Raw genomic sequence first — 19,900 nt, 5'->3', positions numbered from 1 at the left:
TTGTCTGGAGAACGGGAGGATCGTTTCCCTCTCCCTGTAGTTTAGGATCTTCGCAATCAGGGGTCTCAGGGGTGCCCATGGTAGGTTTATTTTGGCAAGGGACCTATGGGCCCTTTTCAAAGCAAAGCCCTGCGACAGGGCGCGGCCCAACTTCCCGCAGCAACATGTTTTCCACATATGTCGTGGGATTCTTTCCCTCTGCCTGGTCTTCCTTTTATGTTGTCTAACTGAAATGTGAGCCGAGTCTCCTCCGTGTGGCTCTGTTCCAACCGTCAACCTCGTGCTCAGTTGTAGTTCAGCGGTGTGATCCGCTTGACTTCCAGTTGCTGGACTGACCAGTGAGGTCTGCCCTCCTCTTGCTGGGGAGTGCCACCCAGTGGTGCTCAGTTCCCCTCTCGTGGTGCCTCCACTGCTATGATTTGCTATGCCAATGTCTTCCCTTCTGTGTGGAGCTTCCCCAGGGGTGTAGAAGCACCTCAGTCAGGCACCTCACCCGAGTCCCTCTGGCTGCCCCTCTGGTGGTGCTCTATCAAGCGTCAAAAGTCTCACCCTGACTCCTGGGCACCAGTTGGTCTACTTGGATGTGCTCAATGCTCCTCCGCTGCAGTGATCCCGCTGCAGCTGCATGCTGTCAGCTCCATCTCCCAGTGCCCCCTCCAAGCCTCTGGACTGCCTCCACTGTTTGCCACCTCAGTGCTGGGGCTAACGTGGCACTGCCTCTCCACATGTGCCCCTGCGTGCACACTGCAGTTGGCGGCTACTTCTGGCCTCACCACTCTCTCAGTCGGCAGGTGCCATTTTCTGCTGTGGGTGGAGCTACCATTCGGTCCCATTTCCACGGCTCTCCAGGTGCCCCACCGGCACACACTGTCTCGCTGGCACTCTCTCCATGTTAGGACACACTTCCCTTCACTTTCTCACTATTTTCTGCGTAAATTATAGTTGTAGGACTAATATTCTTGACATATTCGGAGGGAGCTCACAGAGCTGGTGTCCTCACATGATGGTTGCTGGCCATGCCACAGCTGTATTACAATCCTTAGTTCGGTTTCTTGGGTCTTGAATAATTACTTGGTTTATATAGGGTGATGTTGCCCTGGTATCGGGTAATATTATCCCCACCAAAAATATTGCTGTATATATGGTCGTCGGGAACGGCCATAGGCGATATTTTTAGTGGGGATAATATTATGGTTTTTTGGGAGCAGAGGTTGCGTGGGTGCCCCTCGCTCCTTTTAAAATAATACATGGGTTGCAGGGGTGTCCCCCGCAGGTTCCATGCCTTAATATTGCCGTAAAAATATGGCGATTTATTTGTATGGCGATATTTTTGCGGGGATATTAACACATGGAACCGTTCCCCTCTTCCCTGGGTATTGATGCCCAGTCTCTGAGTTTCTCTCTTTTTAAATCTCTTTCTCTTATGTTATGGAATTCTATCTCTTCAGCATCTCTAGCCTTGGATAGATATTCATGGTTGACCCTTTCACCAAGCTTGTTTCTCTCACTTTAAGTGTCTCAGTTCTATTACATTCATATCTCTCTCATTAAATACTCTGGTTCTTTCCTTAGACCTTTGTATTTTTAATGTAGCATCTTTTCAAATACTTATTGTGTTCATGTTTCTCTTCTCATCATTCCAATTCCCACCTATTATATTACTGGGACAAGTATGAATGGTCCCATAATGATTACTCAAATCTCTCTTATTCTGTTTTCTTATCTTCTCATTTATATTACTGAGACCGAGTTACGAGTGGTCCCATAATGATTGCTCTCAGGCCTCCCGGGTCTCCAGTTTACCCGTTACCTGTATTTGCTGAGGGTAACGTCACCGGGGCCTTCGTCTGCTCAGGGTAGACTGGTTTCCTCGTTCTCTTGCGGTCTTGCTTCATTTCGGCATCTTGATACTTGTATCCTTTCTCGATACGGTTTATCAGCCCCTCGGATGACATTCTGGTAGGCGGTCATATCCGCCTAGTGGTTTTGGCATAGTTTGAGGGACCCTTGGCCCACCACATGGTCTCTGTGGTCACGCCCCCCACAATTGCCTTCTCTCCTCTCTGCTCTCTCTGGACACTCTGTGTCCCATCTTCCTCATCCTGTGGCTTCCCAGCAACTTTCAAAATCACTGGCTTTACCAGCGTTGGAGTCTCCTCCTCTCTCAGGAGTTGCATCTTCCTGGGGCGTCTCGGACTGACATAGGCGGCTCTCTAATATAAAGGGCAGATTTTAGATAATTGAATAAGAGACCATTTTACACGTGGAGATTCAGCCCATAATAAGGTCTGGGCAGGCAGATAGTGAACAAAACCTAAGTCATGAAGCAAGTCACAGAACCTCTCAGATGCTGGACAAATTATCAAGTAGACCACAAACGAATTCTGGAGTTTCTCAGAGAACGAACTGGCCTCTTTGTCCCCACAGGGGGAGTCTCTCCCAGTGAGGTCCCGCTTTCCACGACCCCGAGGGTCCCCAAGGGAGAGTGTTGCAGAGCAGGCTCACTTCCCTAGCCTCACCGGGAAGGGAATGGGGAGGCTCCCTCGTCGGGAGAAGGGACAAAATCCATTGCTTCGTCACATTGTGAATACTGGCATATATAGGTGCAGCCAGCATGGAAATGTATGGGCACAGCCAGCAGGAAAATGGTTTTTAAACAGCAATATATTGTGGGAAAGGCATCAAGAAATGCTCCTGTGCACCTACGGTGACTTGCATCTATTGGATTTATTATCAGTTTCCCTGCAAAACAGATTGCAAATGGTCTTGCTTTATGCTCAATATTTCAAAGAAAGTATTTTAACACATTCTTCAAATATTATTCCTCAAGTGGTGCGGGGGGGGAAGGGTGGAAATGCTAATGATTGTTTCCAGCTACCAGCGGCAAATATTTACAGCCCTCCAATTAAAAAATTCACCAGCTGCCACTATTTAAATGGGCTAATGTTGTCGAGATCAATCTTGGCACTGTCCGATGGCCTTGTGTGCGCAGCTGCATGATCACATGAACAGGGATGTGTGTGCACAATAGGGCTGCACGTCGACTTCAGTTATTCAAAATGTCTGAAACGTTGACGCCTTTCGAAAAACCCATGAAAAGCAAAGAGGTTTGAGCCTGCTTTTCACTGCCCCTGCCTAAGAGAGATGGAAAGGATTTGTTGGACATGCGCTACCTCGTTTATGCCCAGAAATGTGTTTGGCGCCCACATCTACTTCAGAGAATTCATAGAAAAACGTTTGGATGATTGGAGAAAGGGGGGGAATGTTCTGTACCAACTTCGGTTGGGTGATAATTGTATGTAAATGTTCTATACACAGCTCGTTGACAAAATGCAGTATATAAATAAGGGATTATCATTATTTTTGCAATGAATCGCAATTAATTGACTTTTGTTACGAAAAGGTTGCCGAGTCTATTCTACACAATCAGGGTTTTTTTTTTAGATCATTGAGAAGGAGACAGATCTTTTCTGTTGTTCCCAAACAATTCCTATGGTTGAAATAGTAACATTTAGCATTCCTAGACCATAGTTTCCTTTCTTCCATACTCTTAGGACCTCTTCTCCCCGGGGACTGGATTGTGCCATTGCCATGTCATTGTGCCATGTCATTACAGAAGAGGAAAGACCATATGCAAATCCAGCCAAGGTAGTTCAGGGGCAGCCCGGGGTGGCATTGTCCCGAATTATAGAAGACAGGACGAGAGTAGGGCTGATTAGGGCTGACTGGACTGAAGGACAAAATAAATGTTTCGTTTATCGTATGTTGGCGGGTCACACCTTGGCAATTGAGAAAAAAACGATTACTCTGCATATACTAAAAAGCCTGAAGTGTTACGATTTCAGGTACATAATCTCACCCTTCATGTATTTTCCTGGCAATCCTTGACCCAGCTAACATTGCATTTCCTTTACTTATTCTATTATTGATCAATAAAGTTGTTAATTTTACAATACTATGTGGTGTACTATCATTTCATTCTTCTAAAATGCAAGGATAGGCTTAACTCTGCAAGCACATTTCTGCCAGGCTAGAGTGCAAATATTGGTTACTGCTGTGCTAGCTATTCAGATTGTTTTAGAACCATCTAAATTAAGTGGCGGACCGGCAAAAGATACAAAGAGTGTGCAGCATATATTTAGAAGTTATATTTTGATCTTTTCTAGAATCTAATTTCCTTGATGCTATCAAAGTGGCATTTCTTGGCACTAAAAGTCAAATCCCTTGGTGATTCTATGGGAAGTTCACTCGATTTTTCCCCAAATGCAATGTCAAGGTTCTGGAGGTCTTGAATGGTTTGGTAACTTGTTATGCTTCCTATTCTACAAGTGCAGGATATGCTCCATTTGGCAATGTCACTACTGTTCCCAGAATGCACCTTCACGACTATTATCAAAACTTTTTTTGGCTGTCTGTTACTGATCACAATGAAGTCAAGGTTTTCACAATCTCTTGAGATGCTTTGGTACTTTTGACTAAGTATCCCAGAATGCAGTGTCGGGGGTTCTTTCCATCTTGTAATTATTTAGCACTTTCACTACATTTCAGAGGATGCGCATTGAAGGTTTACTTTATCCCCGAATGTCTTGTAGATGCTTCAATACTTTAACTGCGTGCTCTAGGATGTAGCTATAAACTTCTCCCTATCACACCTTTTCTTTCAGCATTTTCCATAAAGGTACTAGAAGGCACCTCAGATCTCCCAACCCTGTACTTGCTCCTTAGGTTCCTTCTTATTCACTTTTGGGTCCTCCTGTTTACCATCAAAGTTGGGTCCTCATTGTCTACCTTGCAGCATGCTGTTCCACAGGCGCCCACTATGTCTTAAACTCTCACAGAACTTCTCATGGGTTTTGTGGCAGCGTCTCCAGGATGCAACTCTCTCTACGGGGGATCCCTTTGAATCTCCCACCAGGACCTCCAGGCCTCAGAACTACTCAGGAAACCATGATTCCCTATTGAGGCCCTCGTTCGCGTCTAGCCTCTACAAGGTCAAAGCACCTCACAGCCTACTTTCAGATTCTCCACCTCTGACGTTTCACCTCCTTGTCTTACAGGTCTCCAGTCCCTACCCTATTTGCATTGCTCATTGCCAGGCATTCACAGTCTCTGCCCCCTGGCCACATCAGTGTGGAAACACAACTCCTATGTGGGAATACTCAAAAAACTACAAGACACTGCTGCCTTTTTCATTCATCAAACGCTTCTCATACACAGCTCTGCAACCCAAAATGTGTTTGGTATTTTATTTGAACCGTCGAACACAGGTGCAGTTACGAAATTCAATACAATCTTTTTTTTTAAATACATGAAAATACACTCATATAAACATCTAATCCTTAAGTGGGGGTTAGTAGGTGAGGCAATGCTGTACTCACACCCAGTTCACACACTTATTTCTCTGTGGGCTCTTAGAGTTAACCCATTGTATACATTGAGGCTTCTCGCACATACTTGTTATACGTGAAAAACTGTTTACATGCGGTCTCTCATTACAATGCTAAATTACATGTTCCCTCCTGCAAACACGCTCCAGCTCCACAGACCCTCAATGTGGTGCTCATTCGCATGCCTTCAAAGCCATGGTTGCTTAATTGCCACGGTTAAACAATGTCCATTTTAAACTTGACGACACATCTGTGTTTCGGCCCACTTGTCTACACGGTCTCTCTTGCATAGTACATAAGAGCCACGTTCATTTCAGTCGCACCTTCATCAGAACTCCCCAGGACCAAATTCAACATCTCCTCTATTCTTCAAATAGCTGTGTTTCTTGTTAAAAAAAACATACACTTTCCAGCGGGAAAACTTGCGGCCTTTCAATGGCACCACTTCTGGATCATATTCCTTTCCGTTTTGCTTACAGGTTTTCTCAAAAACGTGCTCTTTTTCATTTTATTGAGCATGGAAAACTGGGTGGTATTTAATTGATGCCTGGTGCCCCATTCTCACTCCCTAACCATCTGCATCTCTTTCTGGGCTTCTGTCGCAGCCCCTGGAGAGGCTCGCCGCTCGGGACTCATCTATCTACTGCGCATCCAATGTAATGTGCCTTGCTTCAACCGCGAGGTCACGCAACCTGGCTCATATCCAGAGAGTGGAGGTGACAAAAACTCAGGCCAACGGCTTGGATTTAATTTGTCCCTTTACCTCAAACTAATTGGCCAGAGGTTTTTCTGCTCCCCAATGTGGACTGGCTGGGTTTCTACGTGCAACAGATAAGTGTATTTAGGTCACTAAACAGGAACACATCACTTCCCTTGTTTTCATACAAGAGAGTAAAAAAGAAACTGATGGATGACAAAAGTCATTTCAGGAATGTCTCCTCTCCCTCCGGCTTTGCAGGTAAGACCTGGGGATAGGTTGACCTCTATGGTGTACAATCCCTGCATCTTCTTGACATCTCAAAATGACCCATGTCAGTTGCGGAATGCACAACCATTCTTGTTTTTTCTATGGATTCTGGGCATTGCAGTTATGGATTTATAATGGGGAATGCAAATATAGGCGTCCCAGAATGTGGCATCTACAAAGTTCTTAATGACAGGGTGGGTTAGATGCAGGTTGGCATGTACCTAGAACCTTAGTGGCATGTCGCGAATGTGTGCTCCCAAGCTACACGCATTCGCATCTCACGTTTTACATTTTGCTGCTCTATCCCACACCGCAAACTTCAGCCCTTAACTCACTTTTACAGGACCTAGTGTTGAAAGGTCACACAAAAGCCAGGAGTTATTTCTTTTCCCTTTCTAGAAGCACATTAAATTCAGAGGCATCAAGGCGCTGGTTACAAAAGTTACATCAACATGTGAAACAATTAGGGCAATGATATTTCTTTAGGATAGAAATCCCACAGTGGCAAGATCTTTTATGAAATGATTCCCGCAATGGTCGCATCTTGCCCGAATAGCAGAGTCTTGAGGTGCTTACGGAAGGCCCAATAGGATTGTTCAGATCTTAGATCAAGTGGTAAGGCGTTCTAATTCTTTGAGGCAATATCTGGGAAGCTCAGCCACCCCGATCTCTGTTGTCTGAATGTTGAAATGATGCAGCGTTGAGTGTTGGAGGTGCGAGTGGGTCTCGCAAAGTGCGATTTTAAGAGCATTTGCAAAAGATAATTTAGGGCGGTGTTCGAGAGGCATTTGTGGGTGATGGCTAGTGTTTTGAAGATAATGTGCACACGAATCGGAAGTCAGTGCGCACTTCTTGTGGCGGCTGAGATATCCTCGTCTCGGGATGTTCAGCGCGGCACCAAGCTCATTGTTCTGTATGACCTGCAGGTTGCTAATGTTTTGAGCAGAGGTGTCTGCAAATAGGATGTAACAATATTCCAACAATATTCCAGTCTGGAGGCCATGAGCAATGGTGAGGTACATGTCAGTAAAAAGAAAGGGTCTCCATGCATTTATTACCTTATTGGTGTAGGCTGAAAACATGGCAATGACATTGATCTACCTAGATAGAGACAAAGTGGAGTCTAGGTAGAGAGCTAGGGTCTTGACATCACCCAAGACTGGGATAGTATTGCCATCAATGACAAAGGATTTGTAAACTCGGTCAAGTTTACTTGGTGAGGTTTTCGAGCCGACCAGGAGAATGTCTGTCCTATCATCATTGAGGCATAGCATGTGGGAGGCCATCCAGGCTTGGTTTACTGCAGTGTGTTTGAGTCAGTAGCATAGTTACCTGTGGTGGGTAGGGGTAGTTTGTGTAGGATAAGCCCTGGTCATCTATTAGGTCCAAAAGGGGTTTGGTAAAGATTTTGTGCAAGGTAGGTGACACACATGAGCCTTGGGGGACTCCGCAGGCGACAGTGGCAGGGGGACACATAGCTGTGGCTGAGAAAACTCATGGATCTGTCACTCAGGAAAGAAGAGATCCAGGCGATGGCTTTGGCAGAGAAATGTGCTGTAGAGTGGAGGTGTTGACACAGGAATTGGTGGTCCACAAGATCATAGGTTGCCGACAAATCTAACGGGAGGAAGAGGAGGAGGAGGAAGAGGGTTATTTTGCCAGTATCTTTGAATTCGACCACTTGTTTTCTAAACTCTAATTATGCTGTTTCTGTGCCGTGGCCTGGTAGAAACCTGCATAGGCACAGACCCAAGAGGTTGTTTGAGTCGAGGTGTAACTGGATCTGAAGGTATGATGCACGATCAAGTATTTTGAGGAGGAATGGGAGGGTAGTGAATAGGCGGTGGGGGTGGACGGGTCTAGAGTAGATTTATTTAACAATGGTAGGACCCATGCATCCATTAGTTTGGTTGGCACTGAACCAACAGTGAATGAAGTGTTGATAAATGTGGAGATGAAAGGTGAACGTGATTCAGTGTAGTCCTTAATGACTGTGGAGGGGCAGACATCCCCTTGTCATTGGGAAGGTTTGAGACATTAAACAATCTGGATGACCTCCGTTTCCGAGACCGGATTAAAGTTGAATAGTGAAAGATTTTGCAGACTGGCTCTGTGCATTTTTCTTCAGCCATATCAGCGAGGTGATTTTATCTAGCAGAGCATTGTGCATGTTGGTGCACCACCTGCAGTCCTTGGTACAGTTAGTTAAGGGGGGTGTGGGCGATTCTAACTCCTGTAATATTGCGAAAAGCTCCAGGGAGCCGAAATTACCTTTGGCAATTCTTGTGTTATTTGTGGAACATTTCGATAGACGTATCGAATGTTTGTAGGGCTTCGTTAGGGCTGTGAAGAAGGCTTTATTGGACTCAGAAGAGTTGTTCCACCAAGTGGTTTCAGCTGCGCATTCATTTGCACAAAGTGCTTTAAGGTCTGGGGTGAACCAGGAATTGAGATGTCAAATAGGTTTAGCTTTACGTTGAGTCAGTGGGGCCACGTATTGATGACCAGCGTAAGGGATTGGTTGTAGATATCTACCAGAGTAGCAGGGTTAGTGATAGGAATTTGTAAGTTGGTGAGCCCATTCAGTAAAGGCAAAATATGGGTAAATGTTGTGTTGCAGGAATTCCTTTTTAGTGAAGGGCCAAAGGCGCAGTTAAAGATGTGGCTGGATTTGATGCTGGTATATTAAATGAGATAGTGTTGTGATCAGTCCAGAGGCAGGGCAGATTGGAGTTGACCGTGATGTTGCAATTCAGGATGCAGCCTTTGCCGTGAGTGGGACAGAGGAGACGTTGAGTGAAGCCTGGTGCCTTAATGAAACTAGCTATGGACAGGGCGTTTATGTCAGGGTCATCTTTAAAAGCCCATGTTGAGGTCTCCCATGAGAATAGTCTTGGGTGAAGGTTTGGAGTCGGCAGAAAGGAGTTGCGTGATAGCCTCTTTAAAGATGAGTGGTGGGCCTGGTGGCAGATAAAGCAAATGAATAGTTAACTTAGAGGTGTGAGAGAGGGTTAGCTCAACCGTCAAGAGTTCACCTGTCGGGATGGTAGAATTGCCAATTACTCTCATGGGGAGGGAATCTTTGGCAATGAGGGCGACCCCCCCCACCTCTAGTGTCTAGTCTGTCTTTCCCGTACATTATATATTTAGGGGGAACTGCATGAGATGGTGTACTGGGGAGACCCCCGGCCGACCCATAGAGTCAGGGTTTTCTCCAAAATACTTTAAGACGAGATAGCTGCACCTTGAGATAGATGGGGTGCAGATTTATTACTCCAACACCAATCAATAAGGACAACTCAATGGTTTGGCAAAGGGGAGTCCGTTTAATAACAAGTACAAAAAACGGGGAGTCATAGCAATCAGCAGTGATGTGATAGTCCGTCTCGCTCCAACTCCTCGAACTTCATACAAAACATAACTTTTATACTAAAAACGCGTCATAATCGGACGTGTAACACTCAATAGTTAACATGCAATTCTATTGGTCAGGAAAAGGTAACTTTAATATAGGTGTTATAGCTGTATATGGTAACGGAGTGAGGGGATTGGGTGAACACTATCAGGTGGGCAACTAAGACCTTCCTTCAAAAATGACTACTTTAGACGTCACTAAATGTACGTCCCATTGGTTCTACTAACTATAGGACCCTAGATTACTTGGTCCATTGTGATTGGGTTGGCATCAACCCCATGCATAAATTTCCACTTTGCTTAGCAGCACACAGAACGGTCAGCCAGGTTTAGGGTGTCCCCCAATTCACCCTGCCTTCCTTCAATCAATCATCACTTTATGGGCTATGTGTCAATTAGTTCACTGTGGTTGGCCTCGAAACTGCATCTCCTTGTCTCGAGAAGGTTCCGATATCTCTGTCTGGGCGGATGCCAAGTGTAGGTGTGAACCCGTGCCTCTTCTCGCTCGGAAGGTCACATGCTACCACACCGTGAATTTTCCTCGTTTCTGTCAATTTGTGCATTTGATTTTCGTTTCACCTGCCATCGCCTTCTTATCTCGATCCTTCAGAGGCCGGATATTCTGTTCTTATCTTCAATTAAAAGTAGCTACTGTACATAGCTTCCATTGGTATTACCTTGGCTTCCCCGGCACAAGCTGCCTCTGCCAAGCTTCGATTCAGCCTCTTTCCTCGTGTTGCTAGAATATGAAACTTCTTGCGTTTGGCCTATAATAACCTGGGTTGGTTCTGCTTTTCATGCAAAGTGGACATGCACTCATAACATGCTTTGTTTTGAGGTAGATTGTATACAATGGCGCTTGCCGCTATATTGTTCTACTTAGCATAGCAAGCCGCACTGTTTTCCTACCCTTCTTGTGGTTACAAGCATATGTACAGGCATTAGCTGGTTGAGTATCTTCATCCTGCTTACTGCTTAAGCTCCCTTGTATTTCAACAACGTTCTCTTCTTTCAGTTTCACTATATTTTATTCATGGCATTTCGTCTCTTTCTTCTATGGGTGAGTTAGTCCAGGCCTTTGTGACGTCACCATTCGTCTTCCATTAAGGACCTTTTGGTTTCTTCCTGTACAGTACTTGGGCAATCTTCATTTCGTCTCATTTGCTTGTAGGGTTTTCTCAATGGATACTTTACTGTCCATGGTTGTCTGATTATGGGTACTTCAATAGGTATTGTTCTTCTGATAGGTACTGGGCAGAGTCCTACTGCGGCTCTCTGCTGGTTTATCTGCTCATCATACGTCACATATTTTGGTGTGAATGTTCCTGGCACTTCAAAATGGGCGACTGGGGTGCAGGCTTTATTTGCGACCTCCTCTACAATGGTATTAGGTCAAATTACCTTTTTCTTTTTCCCGAAAGGAAAAAGGACCGGTTTAGAAAGACTTCTCTGTGACTGCACAAAGCGGTCTTTCTAAATCGAACTGTCAGAACCTGCGCCACACACGAGTGCGTGCAGGGGCTGACAGGCACACGAGATGGAGAGGAGGAGCTGTGGGTGTCAGAGGTAAGTGTGTGTGTGAGAGAGAGTGTGTGTGTGTGTGTGTGCGCGTGTGTGTGTGTGTGTCTGTGTGCACGTGAGTGAAAAAACTTGTGTATATGCGCAGGGCGGTGTTGGGGCTGCAGGGAGCAAAGTGGGGTTTGGCGAGGGTGAAACCCCCTGAATTACAAACAAAAATGGGAAAATGACATAGAACCCTAGAGGTAGGGCCAGGCCTGAGGCAACGTGCAGCCATGTTTCAGAGATGGCTAGCAGGTCGAGATTATTTGATGTAATGAGATCTGCAATGTCCAGTGCGTGGGCTAGGATGGACCTTGCATTTACTAGAGTTCCCTTTAAGGTTGGGGCTGTAAGGTTTGTAGGATTTTTGTGTGTAGAGCATCTATTAGCATGCGTGCTGATTGGGCGACACTTCGTATCAGAGTATGGGGAATGTGGTGCCCCTGCATGGTTAAGTAATGGAGCTGCTGAGGTGATGGTGGTTGTATCATGACTGGTAGTGCAGCACAACGTTGAGCTAGTAGGGTTATGTGGATTACGCAAAATGTGGGCCAAGGAGGTAACACCAGGAATTGTCTTGATGCCGGTGGTTGAGCCAGTGCCAAGCATTTGTAGTAGCTGGCATGGTAGGCTGGGTTTGTTGGTAGCAGGCTGGACAGGTAGTGATACGTTGCACGGTCCGTGTCAGGCGCAGTTGGGGCTGAGGTTTTGACTATATTAGAACGGGTGCAGTGTGCAGGCTCGATGGCAGGATGATCTCCTGCAATATCTGGCGGGACTGATGGAAGGTCAGCCTGGTGGGCAGGGACTTTGTTCAAGCGCGCTCACAAGCGCTCGTTTCTAAATATTGTAAATCTTGGTCTACCCAACGGAAAAGGGTGCTTATAGCTATGTGTGGAGAGGCGTGCCCACCTTGCATTACCAAGACACGATAATGATGCAATGCGCCTGGCTCTTCTAGGCAGGCTGTCCGCGTGTGGACCTCTCAAGCACATCCTAGGTGAGGCGAGCAGGGTAATAACGCACCTTTGGTAAAGTGCTTGCAGGCGGCCTTCTATGGCAGGGTCAGACAGAGGAAATGATTGTCGGCCTGAGCAGTGGGCCTTTGTATGGGGGGCGGCGTTGCCTGCCAGCTCCCTGAAACAGGAAACAAATATTCAGTGGCCATCCAATTGGACGTAGTGGGGGGCTGGCAGTACGCTGTTGGCAATGCTAATGTAGCATACAATAGCATCATGGCAGCCATTTTTAAAAGACTCGTAAGTGATTCTATATCATTCCCATCTAGGCTCTTCGGTATAACTCATCAAGGCATTTCAGCGCATTGTTAAAAATCCCATCACAGCTTACCTTGCTTATTTATGCTACCCAAGACCTACTGCTTTGATGGGCTTTGTGTTCATTGCATGAGAAACTTAAGTGTAAAGTACTCCCTCTGTAATAGGTGCACTTTTTCTATTTCTTCATCACCATCTGCATAGTTTTACATTAATTTACAAACATTTGAGCCATGTCATACTGTTAAAGAAGTATGATTTGGAGGAAATTAATGGCCTCTTGTTTTTGACTGGGAACATTGATGCCGTGGGCAATTTTCCGTCATTCGGACAAGTGATCCCATGCACAATGCACGGCAGGGTGATCAAATATGCCTTATCTTCAATTGAGAATAAAGAAGGTTATTGATGTTGGCCAGGGTTGATATCTTGGATACTGACAAGAGGAACAGCTAATGGAATCTGCTACAGGGCAGCTCCTGCACATGAACGTCACCCGCAACAGAGGATCTCCAATAGGTGCGCTCACCTGTCCCGGCCATGCAGCTCCATATAAAGGCTGACTGGAACACAATCCACACATTGAGGTTCAAATTGACAGACAACAATGCGGTCTCTCAAAAAAGTGCTCAATTTCCTCCTAGACAAGTTGCACAAATAAGAAATAAATAGAAGCAACGAAAATGGAAAAATGCAATCTCACGCTCCCGACCGCCCAAAAAAACGAAAGGAAAAATTACATGTACATCACACAAACTATGCCTCAAAAGTAATCCGATTGTCTCCATGGCAGAACAGGGACATTAGCAAGATTTGAGGTAAATCCTAAGCATCGTTTAGTCCTATCTCATTCCTTCTCTACCTTTTACAAAGAAATACCAAAACCTATCCTCAGCCTTAACCTTAGCTGCCCCTTGCTTGCTCTCCCATAAACACCACCGGGACTTTTTACCTGCTTTATGCGATGCTTTGATCCCAGTTTACTCTTTCAGTAACCATTCACTTTGGAGGATATGACCGAAAAGGGGGCAAATGATGTACACGAATCGATTCCATTCCCGCCTTCAGTAGGTCACGATGGAAAATATTAGCAACAATCGGATTTCATGGCATCTGCAAGACTTCTCTTTTCACTGATTGGAGTGAAAGGGCAGAGTAAAGTAAACAGGCCACTGTTTAGCTCAACCCAAGCAAGTTATCAAATAGCCCCAAAACACTAGGCGAGGGGGTTCACTTCCCGAGCATGCAGGCACAAGAACAGCCTGAACAATTTGGGATTGTAATGTGTCTTTTCTTGGCCAAGGGTGAACCTTTTAGCCACACAACTATCGCTCCTCTTATTGAAGTGGTCAACGTCACGAGAGTCGTAGAACAGTGATTTATTCCTAAAAGTGCCTAAAATGAAAACAAAGCCACGAAACTGCCAAGCATGATTAGAGGGTGCCCTGGAAAAACATGGAATCCCGCTGAACCTGAACCTGCACCCGAGACCGCGCTGACCCTGAACCTGCACCCGAGACCGCTCGATGCAGCAGGCCGATCGTCTCCAGCAGATATGCACACGTCCCCCTCCAGGTAGCGCTGGCCTGCGAGCTGGCATCTTTCAACAGGTCTCACTGAGAGACCGTGTTGGCTCTGTTGTCAAGCTGGCCGCCTTCCAATCTGATTGGACTGGCATTGTGCCATGAACCAATGACAGGTTTATTTTAGCAGCAAAGCTAATATTGAGGGCTTTTAGCAGGCACGCGTTGACAGAGTGACCCAGATAAGGGGTGTTGAAGCTGATAAGGGGCGCCTCTGCTTCAAGCATTTCAACAATCCAGTTCAGTTACAGCTTCTTTCTTAAATGGCCTGCACTGCATGTCTAAATGTCAAAACAATCTGGAGAATGTGCAAAGAATACGTAATTTAGCCTGCTCGTGAGGTTGCACGCGTTGTCGTTATTACGGTCCCATACTACGAAGCCGCACGATTTACACATGCCAACCAACAAAGAGGACACATTGCATACTTTCTGCCCTTGCTACGAGTATGCACGAAAGGGCACAATAGGGACACGTGCAACTCGGACAATGTTGAGAAACTCTGCCTGAGTGCATCCTCCTCTACACGGTTCATGGCACGTGGGTAGGAAATTGCTCATGAGCTTTCCATCGCTAAAACGGTTCCCAATTGCTTCCCGCATAAAAAGGGCATTCTTGGAAAATAATCTTGTAATCGGGATTAAGAGGCCACGTTTATAAGGGAGGAGATAATGGAATGCACTTGACAGACGAGGGAGGGGCATGCTTTAAAGGTGCACAGCAGATGCAGCCTCTTAATATTGCTTTAGAAACCTGCCTCCTGGCCTGGTCCCATCTCAGTCCTAGAATAATGGCCTAACAGACTACAGAACACATCCTCTCCCTTTTTTATTGAATGTAAATAACGATGCGACTCTGTGTAGGAGTAAGAGCCGCTATATTGGGCCCTGGGTGGAGGGCACCCCCTCAACCATGCCACCGAGCACTACAATAAAGGGCGAACCTTCACTCAAGACATCCCCCGAAGGCCAAAGGCGGCAACGTTACTAGGGGTGGTCCATGACTACTGAACCTGCCAAACCGGATAGTAGCTGCCCATTGGGGGAGTGGGTGAGGTGGGGGTTACCTGGCCCTGTAGCAAACGCAAACTGAGTCTTCAATATAGGCCTACAGACCACTAAGCAGGACTATGACACAGCGTACAGGCTAGACGTAGCAACCTATACACTACTAAGCAGGACTATGACAGTGTACAGGCTAGACGTAGCAACCTACACACAACTAAGCAGGAGTATGAGACAGTGTACAGGCTAGACATAGCAGCCTACACAATACTAAGCAGGACTATGAGACAGCGTACAGGCTAGACGTAGCAGCCTACACACTACTAAGCAGGACTATGAGACAGCGTACAGGCTAGACATAGCAGCCTACACACTACTAAGCAGGACTATGAGACAGCGTACAGGCTAGATGTAGCAGCAGGGGACCTTTGACGTCACTGCTGCATACATGAAAGAAAATTGCACACTTCATTATTGTCGTGAGCACATAGATGTACAATGTAGATGAATTAGATTTACTCAACCAAAATGTATACCTTGAGAAAGCTTGTGTTCCGCAAAACATGTTAGATGAACCTATGAACTAAACACTGTATGACATACACCCAAAGCAATCTTTTTTGCAGCATGAAATAGATTGTATTTAGAACTGACCTTTCCAGAAAGCACTGCATTACAAGCGTGATCTTGTTAAACTACATGCTCCTTTTAACCAAAAGTGGATAAACCAGTGCATGGGCCCCTCAACTCTCAATATGCAGGGTGTGCTGGGAACTCCTCAGGTAATTCTCGGATGCATTATTATTCTGGTACAATAGTAAGACCAATGCATCACTGCTCCTGGCATAGTACTCCTGTTGGGCACAAAGTCTGCATAATTACTGTGCTTCGGGAGGATCATTTCTGCTAGTCCTCCGGGATTCATTCATGAAGTACGGGCTTCATTCATGAAGTACAAACCTCATTGTCTGTGCCTACATCCAGAAGCACAGGGAGACACTGATGGGGGTCAACTCCACCGCAAGCTGTGTACAGGGCTAGTTTTCCAACAGGAATCCCCATTCCGTAGCTTCCTAGGTCGCCGAGGCCCAGAATCCGCTCTCCATCGGTGACCACTATTGCCTAAATAAAATATAGAAAATCTATTACTTGGAAAGCATTCGTCACACAGAAGCAATGTTTGCTATGTATCCTGTGCTTTTGGTACACATTAGTGGGAAGCTTTTGGTTAAACAAACTTTAAGAACAATGCATTGATGACACCTACATTACATGATATGACAAAGCATTCTGGAAACACACAAATCTCATTAATAAATCAATGGTGTGGCATGCTAGTTTAATAGAAAAGACGCAGAAGATTAAGTACGTGTAATATATGGGATAAAGTACCCCACGAATATTTCACGTCACCAAGTTCATGAACAAATAGAGGAACGAGGCCAAAGGCTGAGTTCCGGTCACGGAGCGTCGAGGTAACTTGTAATATCCTTTTTATGTATGGCAGGGGCTATTTTATTCCTTATTATACATGGCCACATACCGTCATTCGCTAAAATACCTTGTCTCTTGTGTAACATAAGAGATCTCCCATTTGCTGATTCACAGAATTAATATAGAAACGGTTTGCATTTGCAAAAGCAGAAATGCAGCTCCTAATGTGTCGCAGAAAAATAGTTCAAGAAGTTTAATAAAGTGTCTGGAAAACAGATTTTCTGTCCTCTAAAATAAGAAACATGCAGATTCTAGCTCACATGTGTTAAACTCCAGCATTGCACAAATTAAACATTCTACCATAAACAGTTCCTTGTCAATTAATGGCTGTAAAGTGACACAGAAAACATCTGCAAGCAAGGATTTTTAAAAGCTTTTCATGGCTTTAAGTGCTGCAGTGACAGCTGGAATTCTCTCTGCTTGTTCAAGCAGCAGGCATTGCGACGTCACAAAGGATGCGTAAGAACCGATTACTCAGCGGTTGTGATGTCATTTTCTTATTACAGGTATGTTGTGTAGTCACAACTATTTTGTAATAAGAACATTCTTTCTTTTCAGGCTTTTATACAGATATTGCAGGCTGCCAAATATTAGATTTGTATATATTATGTAACTCCAATGTATGTCGCGGACATTGTAGAGCACTTTCTTACAGGTATAACTAGGTCCACATCTACTGATGGGTTAAGCCAATCAAATAACTAGGACACCACTATGTAAAGCTCGGGCGCATCTCAAAATGGGATGAAAAAAATAAAGGGTGGGTGAGGAATTCGTGACACGCAAGAGGAAAGAAAGCTTTGGGTTCAGGGGTCACAGAACACATTGAGGAGCTACAATGATTGTGAACGGAAAGCTGGCAAAGGAATCGGTGTTGCTACAAATAAAAGGGATGGAACAAAGTCTAATGCACAAGTTACGTGACCTTTGACAACAGGCAGTGAAAACCATGGAGCAGGTGGAAGAGTGGTTGGGTGTGGGACCTTTATTACATTTTTCTTAAGACTAACAAGGGAAGCATTCTGAGTTTAGGAAGAGCATTACATTTGGAGAGGTTAGCACCCAATAACTAAAGGGAATTGACAGACCTCCCTCTTGTGTAAAAGTTATTCAGGTTTGCTAGCATGCGAGGGGTGTGCACGTGGATGGTAGCGGAGCGTGAAGGTAATTCTGGCATGCTCTGGCAACTTTTAGAGGTAGACATGGTTGTGGCTACTGCTGCCTGAGATTAGGTGGACTGAAACTTGTAAACACTGCCCTTGTGCATCCAAAGTTTGGCCAGCACGAGGCTGCCTGTGTCATTTCAGGGCGTCATAAGTGCTTGAACTAGACGATGACCAAGGGTCCCTGCATGCAGGATCCAAAACGAAATATTCTCCTTTAGCCGCTTCTCCTGCTCCCCCTCTGGATCATGTTTCAATTACAACTCTTTCTTGGCCATGTTATCCTCGTCCTAGTTTTCTTGGGATCCCTTTCTAACCTCCCAACCTTTCCCTTGTTCCCTATCAGGCATGCACCTCCTTTTTCTTTTGGATCGCTTTCTCCAAGCTGTGGTTGATGCATCGCTCCTCCTCCTTCCTTTGATCCTTTACTCTCCAACCTCTCTCGCTTGCTTTTTTCTCCTCTATACTACACACTTTCTGAAAACTCCTGTTGATGCATTTACCTAATTCCAACTCCTCCTCCTCCCTATGACTCTTATCCAGTTTCTCTCTTTCTCCCGCTCAGTTTTGCTCTTCCTACCTCCATTTTACGTGTGCGACTCTCTCCCTCACACATACCTTTGATACTTTTTTCTTCCACCATCCTTTGACCCGCTTTCTCCAACCTATTACTTATGCCTTTCGCTCTTTCTCTCACTTTTTCTGAATTTTCGGTCTAGCTGTTCATTGACTCTTCCAACTTATTTGATCATTTTCTTAGCATCAGTCTCCCCTTCTGATAATTACGGCAGCTGTTACGAACCTAGCCACTCCCTTCCTACATACCAACATAATCATATTATATAATAAAAGGCCAGATGTATGTTTGTCCGAAGCCACCCTCCCTACTTTGCCTGTTATCACCGCTAGACAGAGCTGTTGCCTTATGCATACAACAATACAATTCAAGTTCATCTTCCAGGCAAATAAAATGTGTATTTGAACAATGATAACATACAATTAACTGCTGAAAAGGTGCAAGCTAGGGATATAACTTTAACATCATACTTCAAGTTGCAAACACTAAGAAAATATATCCATTTTTAAAAAAAACATAGAAACAGAAATTCATTTAATGAAGCACTATTTCTCTAACAAAATAACTTTTTTTGTTCAATGTACTTATGCATTATGTAATTATTCATTGTAATATTTCTTGGTATGTATTACATCAATAATATTCTTCATGTACGTTTTAAACTTTATATTACTTAAATGTACTTTATTTTATGACCTCATGTCTACTTAGAATCCTGCCGCAAGTGAATTGTATAACTCGGACATCCCTCACAATTATATATTTGAGTCCAAAATCCGTAAGCAGTAACCAAGACGAGGAGCAGATACAGCGATTGGCTGTATGTACTGTGTTGAACTTTCAATAGATTCTGTGAGATTTTGTTTGAGGTTATTACTCCCACATGTAAAAGGAACAAGATGCTTTCCAATTTATCTATCTATTAACAAAAATTATGTTAAAATAACCACATAAAGTGGTGTCAAATACACCACTAGAAAAATGTCTTGTACACTGTGCATATATAGCCAACTAGTGCAAATGCCACACGCATTTTACAACTGCATTGATCACTTCTCAATCCTCTGACTACGGTCTTCTAAAGGGCGTTCCACCTCTCAGCATTTCTAGGCCATACCAATGGCAGCAGGCGCTATACAAATACCATATAGCATAACATGCCTCCCCTGCTCTGTCAAAGCCTGCTTGGATTTGCTCCTTTTGGAAGGCAGTGCAAAAGCTATTAAAGGCTCTACGATTGTGATTTGGTGTTTGGCAGTCTGAGGGGTTCTTGTGATTGGTCTTTGCCGGTATTCCCCTTAAAAGCCCCTTCCAAGGTGTCCGCCTGCAGGGTTACAGAGCCACAAGTGCGTTTTGCATTGTTCCGAATCCTATTTGATAAGGGTTGCCACCATCTTAGCATCAGGCAGTTCCAAAAGGACAGTTGCTTGACCTAGTAATGGGTCCTCTGTGGCACCTCACTGGTTTGTCATGT

General features: G+C 44.9%; 1 protein-coding gene across 1 annotated transcript in view; it reads right to left on the bottom strand.

Annotated features, from left to right (window-relative positions):
* The window catches only part of ME3 (malic enzyme 3), a 697,492-nt gene that overhangs the window by 274,841 nt on the left and 402,751 nt on the right, over positions 1-19,900 (bottom strand). The window contains exon 6 of the mRNA XM_069639735.1: positions 16,153-16,314. Within this exon, the coding sequence (XP_069495836.1) occupies positions 16,153-16,314 (162 nt within the window). The remainder of the gene's footprint in view (positions 1-16,152; positions 16,315-19,900) is intronic.

Source organism: Ambystoma mexicanum, chromosome 7q, assembly GCF_040938575.1.
Source record: "Ambystoma mexicanum isolate Mex_15411 chromosome 7q, UKY_AmexF1_1, whole genome shotgun sequence".
NCBI lineage: Eukaryota > Metazoa > Chordata > Amphibia > Caudata > Ambystomatidae > Ambystoma > Ambystoma mexicanum.
Note: the sequence above shows the minus strand (reverse complement) of the source record. Positions and strands in the feature narration are given on the sequence as shown.